At 33.6% G+C, this 9,998-nt stretch overlaps 1 protein-coding gene across 1 annotated transcript; it reads left to right on the top strand.

The window, feature by feature from the left end:
• Positions 1-4,131: 4,131 nt before the first annotated feature.
• Positions 4,132-4,777, top strand: LOC140824782 (uncharacterized). The gene has a single exon (XM_073186334.1). It carries the CDS (start codon positions 4,176-4,178, stop codon positions 4,668-4,670), a length of 495 nt encoding a protein of 164 aa, XP_073042435.1. The 5' UTR covers positions 4,132-4,175; the 3' UTR covers positions 4,671-4,777.
• Positions 4,778-9,998: the final 5,221 nt, after the last annotated feature.

The raw sequence follows: 9,998 nt of genomic DNA, 5'->3' as shown, positions 1-9,998 counted from the left end.
TTGACTAGAACTGCATGTGTTTATAGATATGGTTTCATAGACTATGAAACCCATGTTTATTGCTTTCAGTTATGATCGCATGTTATATGATTTGATTTTGGTTGCATGTTTATATGAATTGGATTGCATGCTTATTTTGATTTGATTTCATAGATTATGAAATCTATCATATTTGAATATGTGTATGATAGCATGTTTTACGATTTAGATTGTTTCTATACATGCTTACCATGTTTTAAACTGGGATTTATTCTCACCGGAGTTATCCGGCTGTTGTCTTGTTTTGTATGTGTGCATGACAACAGGTGGGACAAAGATCGGGGTCAGAAGATGATGAGAGAAGATGAGTTTAGCGTGGTGATTCCGGACTTGGATATAGATAGGTTTTATTACTAGAACTTTAGTAGTTGAACCTTAGATTAATTGAAAGACTGTTGTATATTATTGTACTTTTATACAGATATGTATATTATGTAGATGCCATTACCTTCCGTACTTATATTTTAAAAGAAAAATTTTTAGACCCTGTTTAACAGAACTGATAATTAAATCCCAACAATGATTAAGAAATTGATTAGCGTCCGGATCCCCACATAAATCATCGAAATATTATACATCTCAAATAAAATATAACTAATTAACATTAATAATATATTATGAGATAACACGACCTTGTATAATAAAAATAAAATGAAATTATCATTCCCGATACTATATCCACAAAGTAGAAAAACAAATTCGAACATAGCTCCCTAGCTAGTGTGTAATACCCTTTAATTTGACCACTAAATAATTCTACCAATTTTTTCTGTCTAAATTTTATTAAATTTGTGGATAAAAACAAGTCAAAACAACTTAGATTAAAAAAAATTCCTACAAGCTACTGGTTCATACTAGGGGCAAGAATCATGTGATTGTATAAGGTCCAATGAAATTTAATCTAATAAAATTCTATTAAAAACTAATTATTATTATTTTTGCCAAAAACTTGTGTGAGACGGTCTCAACGGGTCGTATTTTGTGAGACGGATCTTTTATTTGGGTCATCTATGATGTGAATATCGGTATGGTTTATCCGTCTCACAGATAAAGATTCGTGAGACCGTCTCATAAGAGAACTACTCTTTTTTTTTGTTTAAACTCGAAGTCTTTTATTCTTAATCTTGAAGCTCTGCCATGTTTTGGGCATTTTGGAAATAAAGAGTTATGAATTGCTGAATGGCCAAATTCCAATAATAACAAGTACCCCCACCATTTTGTTAAGGCAAAAATTTGTATGAGTCGGTCTCACGGGTCGTATTTGTGAGATGGATCTCATATTTGGGTTATCCATGAAAAAGTATTACTTTTAATGCTAAGAGTATTACTTTTTATTATGAATATGGGCATGGTTGACCCGGCTCACAGATTAAGATCGTGAGACGGTATCACGTGAAACCCACTCTTTTGTTAATAGGAATTAAATTTGAGGGATTATCTTGAAATGTGATCACGAAATTTGTTTTGCCGTATAAAGCAAAACTTTAGGGTTTCATTAGGTAAATAAAGCAAATAAAATTGAGAGCCCACCATTAAAGCCAACCAATCCCCAACCTTCACATTTATTAATCTGACCATATGATTTCGATTATCTTTTCGGCACTTTCATGATTCGTTGTTTGTAGATTATTGTATTAGTTCGAGAATCATGCGACTCGATGGTTTGTTGGTCACACAAATTTTAACTAATCGGATAAATTTTTTTGTTCGAATAAATTAGTTTTATAATATAAAAATTATATGAAAATGCTATTCTCATTGCAATAGGGAAAATAAACAAACAAAAGAAAGAAGAAGACAAGAGAAAGGCTTTTTACCAGTCGATCTGTCCGTAGATTTGACGAAAAAAACGTGGATGATAATAATAGTATACGAAGGGAACAGTACTCCTCCATACAACCTGTCACGCACAACTTTACAGGTTGTCTTCCCCGCCCACCAATTCCTTATTATTATTATTATTATTACTATTATGTTTTGTATAATTTTCATCATACCACTCCACGCGGGAATTTAATTTAATTTATTTATTGCAGATAAATTTTGTTATATGGGTTTTTAGCTAGTAATCTAATCGATTAAAATTTCCTCCTAATATATATAGAGTTGTTTTCACGCATTATTTCAAAAAACTGCCCATGTGTGTTTTTTAGAAAACTATATCTATATTTATATTATATTATATATAAAGTTTGATGTTCTTAGTGGTCTGACATCGTGACACTAATTAATTTTTACGAAAACAGAATATCAATTTTAGATAAATAATGTTTTTAATATGATTTACTTATATATGCTATTCTAATCTATTTGAAACATTCATATATAACATTCATATATTATCACTATATCAAATTGCTTAATTTTGTTATATTCTTTTTCAGATCATATCAAGTACTGAAGTAAATAATGGACTACGTCGTCATCGAAGAATTATTACTAAAGTTAGTTTCATATGAGACCGTCTCACGGATAATAATCTGTGAGACGGGTCAACCCTACACATATTCATAATAAAAAGTAATACTCTTAGCATAAAGAGTGAGTCTCATGTGAGACCATCTCACGGATCATAATTTGTGAGACGGGTCAACCCTACCCATATTCACAATAAAAAGTAATAATCTTACGACAGCTTATCGATGCTCGTTAGCGATGCCTCGTTAAGGTACAGGTCCTAGCCTTAGCTCCTTAGAAAGGACTCCTGATCTTATTCAGACCACAGGTGATTCCCTTATGCCGAAGCGAAGGCTGGCTCCATAGGTGGGCAACTGATGATATTCTGCTAAACCAAGTGGATCATGAAAGCTTCACCGTACTTTTCAGTTCAGCACGCCACTACTAGTTATTAAACCACTTCAGCTGGCTATTGCTTGTTTAGAGGAGGAAGCAGGCGTTGGTACAGAAGCGTCGTTGGTGCGTAACAGAGCTTTCCTATCGACAATTTTTGGTTTGATGGTTGTACGTGCTAAAAATCCGGTGATCGAATACAACCTAGGAATAAAAACCTACATAACTTACCTTCCAGACCAAGGGGAGAAACGTGGCTGTGAGCTACTTTCTTACCCAAAATAAGCAACTGGATATTTTTTCTTTTGATTGGCGTGTAGTAGCTGTCTTCTTTTGAGATATAAGGGTACATATAGATCCTAGCTGAGGCAGTGATAGCAGCCCAAAAAAATAAAATGAAAGGCGGGATTAACCTTCCCTACCTACTCGCTTACCCGAGAAGAGAATCAGCTATCCCAGAGACGACTTGAAACTAACAACTCTACTTCGGTACATGAGTTACATCTCTTGTTGGCTTCTTTCTGGCGACTAGCTTCTCAAGTGGGTGGTTTCAGCTGGAACAGCTATGTACATTTTAGAACTGAAATGAGGTAAGCTCGATCTTTTTGGGAAAACGGAAGAGATAAATGGAAAGCCCTCGACGTCCACCTCGAGGGATCGATGTGGGAAGGGGACTTTTCGTTGGGCTTCCCTTTTCGGGAGCCTGCGTCCCGGCGTCATTTGGTCTAGTTTAGTGATAGAGGTGGGTCAGCTTGGTTCGCTCAGGCTCTAATGCCGGCGAGTCACTCCCTAGTCCATTAAAGAGTAGACGTTGATAGTTTATGGCCAGATGAATGAACCGCCGGGAGCTCGTATGAGAGTTGGTTTAACTGCCCTACATATCTTCAATCATGCTTTTCACAAGTTCGGTACCTTTACCGTCAGATTGTAGCACGAGCTGCAAGTTAGCTATCTTATGAAATCTAAGAATGAAGTTCCGTAGGTGATCCAAATAAAAGATCCGTCTCACAAATATGATCCGTGAGATCGTCTCACACAAGTTTTTGCCTATCATAAAATGTAATATTTTTTTAATGGGTGACCCAAATAAGAGATGCGTCTCATAAATACGACCAATGATACCGTGTCACACAAGTTTTTGTCTTATTATTAAATGTGTACATGTATTATTATTATTTATTAAAAATGAAAACCCTGTATTCTTCTTTATTTTCTTGACATGTAGTCTTCCCATAATACCCTCAACTCTCTATTTAAAAGTACAGGCGTTCTCGATGCTCTCTTATTATCATCGACACGCAAAAAAAAAAAAGTGCAGAAAAGAGAGAGAGAAGTTGATATTTAAGATGGGTGTATGCAGTTCTTGCGAGGCGACTTCTGTGGTCACTGCTAAATTGATATTGTACGATGGGAGATTACAGGAGTTCCCTCACCCGGTTAAGGTCTCCTACGTCTTGCAGAAGAATCCATCTTGCTTCATTTGTAGTTCTGATGAGATGGATTTCGACGGCGTTGTATCTGCGGTTGGCGACGAGGAGGAGCTGCAGCCGGGTCAGCTATACTTTGCGCTGCCGTTGAGCCGGCTGCAGCGCAGGCTGCAGGCGGATGACATGGCTGCGTTGGCCGTGAAAGCGAGTTCTGCCCTGACCAAGAGTGGGGATAAATGCGGGCATCGGAGGAATGTGTTGGTGTTTGCCGAGGAGAATGGCGGCGGCGTTAGGTCGAGGAAGGTGTCGGGCATGGGAGATAGCGGATCCAAGAGGCGGAATGTTGGCGGCGGCCGCGCTGCCGGGAGGCGTAGTGGGAAGTTCTCGGCGCAATTGAGCGCGATCCCTGAGTAGGGGTATTTTTAGATTAGTGGTAGGAATATTCATTTTGTAAATATTTAGTGTATGATGAATTGATCCCAAAGTTATAATTACTCGAAGTTACAATCTACGATTTCTCCTGAATTTATTTACAATTTGGTCCTCGTTGAATCTTTTAATTTTAATCCAACCTTAAATACCTATATTGTAGCACATTTAACTTACAACCAGCATTAAAATATAAAGTTAAGTTGGACATTTTTCATTTAATATTTCAATGAATACATATTTGACTTGGGTGTGCTTAATTCATTGCCTTGTTATTTGACCTCGTGGTATACGCTGCTTGTATTGTGACTTTGCGAGACTGACATTTATAAACGCCGGCCCAACTGTAAAAATTACTACTTCCCCACATTATATACAATAAATCAACATCATGATAAGTCATCTAGATTATCTTTACAATTAGTTTTTTTTTTATATATGCTTATTCGAGTTAAATATTTCAAATCGCACGACACAAACTCTTCTGAGATGGTTTCACGGCTCAATTTTGTGAGACATAAATTTTATTTGAGTCAAATATAAAAAAATATTACTTTCTATTATAAATATAATCATGATTGACTCGTCAGATGAATAAAGATATGTGAGACCGTCACAATAAACATATACATACATTATATATATATATAATGTAGTTTTGATAAGTGGATAATGCTTTGGAAGATTATTTTTTAGTATTGACTTTGGTTGATTTAAAATTTTAGATTAAAGTTTTTTGAATTTTGGTATTATTTAATGATGTCATGGTTGGGTGTTACCTGTTGGAAGAATTTGGAATCCTACCATAGTGTAATTTAAAAATGGCACGAAAAATATAAAAAAAAAATGGTATTTATTTCCAGTTGTCAATTCTTTCTCATTCAATTTGGGTAGGGAATTAGCATAGGTTGGGTATATGAAGGGCTTTAGAATTACCACACAATGCATGCATATATGTAGGCTAACGTACTACTACCCAATAACTTAAGAACTCCCAAATGTGCTATTCTACTTGTATCATGGTTATGAAATTTCATGGATTCGACCTCAAATTAAATCCAAAAAAGTTCGCAAAAATACATATGAGACTGTTTTACGGTAAATTATATGTGATATAAATATTCGACTCGATTCATTAAAATATTATTTTTTATTACTGTAACTATAGATCGAGTTTACCCCTTTTATAGTATACATATTCAAACAAGTTAAGTTGAAGCTTAAATTAAATTAAAAAACGAAGTGTCCGTTGACTCTTCTTTCACCAAATCTATGCCTAATTAATTATTCACTTCAAAGGGCTAGGCTTCGAGTTATATACAGCAACCTAAAATTATACAAAGTATAAATAATACAACTAAAATAAAATTAAAAAAATAGGCGGCTGAGAATTTTTCCCCTAAAATCTACAAAACGTCAAGGTCCGTGTTGTCACCATCCAGTCACAGTCTTTAAAAAATGGGAAAATAGTTAAATTATTTCCAAGTTAGCATATTTTGGATTTTTTACTCTTTTAACTATGATTTTTTTTTATTTATTTTGAATATGTCTTTTGTGATACGGTCTCATGAATCTTTATCTGTGAGACGGATCAACCCTACCGATATTCACAATAAAAATTAATACTCTTAACATAAAAAGTAATATTTTTTCATGTATGACCCAAATAAGAGAGTCTCACAAAATACAATCCGTGAGATCATCTCACATAAGTTTTTATCTCTGATTTTTTACTTTCAATTCTGTTTTACAGTAGAGGTGATCTTATGCCAAATTTACAGCAACACTCCAGTGAAATCAACTGATCACAATGTCATTTTTTTTGTAGTTTTCACATTTTTTAATTACATGGAGCCAAAATTCATGCCTCAATTATTATCATATTCACTCAAATTCATTTATTATTGTTGAATTATGAAATGATTAAATATAAAATACAAAAGTAAGAGACTGTCGATAAGTTCATGATCCAAAAATTATAATTCAATATGGTAAATTAGGGTATAACACACCGTACACATTAAGAAACAATCAATAAATAGGACTATAGGAGTGATAATGGCAACAATATTTTGTCTCACTTATAGTTTTTTTTTTTTTTTTTTTTTGGTAGGAACTACATATAATTTTATGCGAATATTTTTCAAAATTCTATTTTCAAATGACAAAAACTTGTGTGATACGGTCTTACGGATCATATTTGTGAGACGTATCTCTTATTTGGGTCACCCGTACACAAGTATTACTTTTTATTGTAAATATGAGTATGGTTGACCCGTCTCACGGATTATGATCCGTGAGACTCACTCTTTTAAAATATACTATTTTGGAAAATGTTAAATAATGGGATAATATGTGGTTTTCACTCTTTAAATTATCAGATTAGTGGAATTGGATCTGCGTGTAAATGTGAGCTATACATACCTTAAAATGGGAAAGATAAATGGCGTGAATTATTCTAATTATTTATAATTAATTACCTACACGCGATTTTAAAATAATCAATTATTTTTCAATTTGCTTATGCGAGCGATCACACGCATATGTAATAGTTGGATCTAGGTCAAATTTGTGTCCCAACTTGGGTTTCACTAAGTGGTTGGGTTTTATCTATTGGGTTTCTTAAGACAACGAACAAATCATGCGATCAGGTGGGCCGTAGGTATTTGATAATTTAATTGGCTTCAATCATAATAATTATTCACGAACTCTACTGTTTACCCCAATAAAAAATTAAAATTTTGGGGGAATTTTCAGGCACACGGGTTAGATTGAGACTTAAACTTATTCAAACTTAAAAATAGATCAATAAGAGAAGATTGTCCAAATCTATATATGTAATCCCAATATTTACGTTGTGGCCTCCGACAAGCAAAAGCATGTAGGAGTAGGAATTCTCTGTTCACCTTCGAGAATAAAATAACTGGAAATCTCATGCATAAGATCCACATTAGAACAAACAATAGTAGAGACAGCAGCTGACTAGCAGCTAGGGGGAGGCCCTTCCGGTCTATATAAAATGTATTAGTTAGCAGGGATAAACTCTAATCGACAGATGTGTGACATCTTAACACACCTCTAACATTTATGAATGAACAACTGAAGCGTGAAGATATTAACAGATGACTCAACTATGAGTAGTCCAATACATAACGGTGTGTCTGAACTCTAATACCATGTTAAGATTGTGCCTTGTACTTAACTCAAACTCAAAAAATAGATCAAGGAAAGAGTCCATAAATACAAGTCTAAGGAACATTATATAACCAATATGAGACATTTTAACACATCCAATTGATTGAGATATACATTTCAATTACCCTTTGGCTAGATCCATCTATTTCAATATATTTGTAGTCATAGATTCATGTGCCTTTGAAATGTGGGATCTGGCAAGAGGGAAGTAACAACGGGAAATTGGCTTTCAGTCCCCAGCCGTCGATTTTTTTGTGTGTTCAGTCCCTGGGTACTGTTTTAGTACCACATTTCCACATGAAGTATACCACATTTTGACATGAAGTGTACCACATTTTGTATGACATAGTACCACAATTTTGTGGGTAGAAAATGAACCCAAAGAAATATTTTAATTGGAGATTTTTCACCAACTTCCCCGAATAACTAACCCCAATGGATAATGTCATAATTATAGGTCTCATGGTCCCATTTTTGATCTAATAAAATGAACCCAAAGAAATATTTTAATTGGAAATTTTTCACCAACTTCCCCGAATAACTAACCCCAATGGATAATGTCATAATTATAAGTCTCATGGTCCCATTTTTTGATCTAATAAAAAGGTTGGGACCCACGTGGCTTTTTGTTTCCATGGCACCTCTAATAGGGGACATTTGTAGAAAATAGTCTCCAAATAATGTTGTACCATTTTATAATTTTTCAAAGTTTAGTATCATTTTTTTAAATAATAAATATTTGTATTAGATAATTATAAAAATATATAACATCAGTTATAAATTAAAAATATTAAAATAAAAATACAACGTATATATCAATTTATTTAAATGAATGTAAATTAATATTAATAAAGTGACGGTAAAACTTGTAAATGTGTGTTTGGCGAGATATTTGATTGTGAAATAATAAATATGTGAGAAATGAGATATTTGATTGATGTGGATCAGTGAACCCAAAATATTCTTGCACAGTAACTCACGTCATGTGATGTTTATAACGTCTTCCTGTTTATATTGCGAATATTTTAGATAAACTTCTTAAAGAATTAGAATGTCTCGGGTGTATTAGCTTTGTATCAAAGATGTAGTCATCGGTTCTCCGGAGATTTCACAATTGCCGCAAACAAACATATTAATTAATGACGAGACATACATTTATTATGCTGCTAATACTGTATTTGATCTCCTATTTTTGCTGAAGTCTCGTTGAAGAAGAGTTACGGGACTTGAAACAAAAGAACGCGCGGAGAAAAATGTCTCATTGTCTCCACCACTGTGACTTCCTCAACGAGCAAATTTTCGAAATTTTTATGGGCTAAATAGATGGAGTAGTAGTTATTTCTCAGTATGATTTTTTTTTAATCGAGGTTCATAAAATAAAGAGTAGATGAAAAAATGGTATTTTAGACGTACGGATTTTTATAATAGAATTAGAAAATAATCTCATTACGGAAATATTATCAAGACAAAAACTTGTGTGAGACGATCTCACGAATCGTATTTTATGAGATGGATTCATGCAAAAGTATTACTTGGTAAGAGTATTACTTTTTATTGTGAATATCGGTAAGGGTGACCCGTCTCACACATAAAGATTCGTGAGATCATCTCACAAAAGATTTACTCTATTGTCAATTGTACTATATAAAAATTAAAAAAAATAATGTATATGATACATTATGAAGTACGAAAGGTCACTAAGAACTATGTCGCGTCGGTTCCAAGAATTGAATGCACTGATTTATTTCTTCGCCAACACATCTAGTTGGTGGACGTGGCCCCGTCGTCAAATTTCATCTTATATTTTTTATATTATTTATTACTTGGTATATTATTTATTAATGCATATCACGTGTGACTTCCGATAATTCACGTGCGTGGGACACATTTACCTATCATTCATCAACCAACAAGTCAAACTCATTGCACTAATTTTCCAGCATTTCCCACACAAAAGTCCATTAAACATATTTAAAAAAAACGATACTGAAATCTAAAAAAAATCTATAAGTTTTAGTATTTACAGTAATAATATAGTTTCGAGACATTGATATTTTTTTAAAGTGATTTTTATAAAATTTGAATATAAAAATAATAAAATAAGATATTTTTATAAAT

This window comes from Primulina eburnea, chromosome 2, assembly GCF_022965805.1.
Source record: "Primulina eburnea isolate SZY01 chromosome 2, ASM2296580v1, whole genome shotgun sequence".
NCBI classification, from domain to species: domain Eukaryota; kingdom Viridiplantae; phylum Streptophyta; class Magnoliopsida; order Lamiales; family Gesneriaceae; genus Primulina; species Primulina eburnea.
This window is presented reverse-complemented; position numbering and strand designations above follow the sequence as displayed.

Excerpts from the sequence above, each read along its gene's own strand:
- LOC140824782 (XM_073186334.1), top strand. The coding sequence starts at position 4,176 with ATGGGTGTATGCAGTTCTTGCGAGGCGACTTCTGTGGTCACTGCTAAA.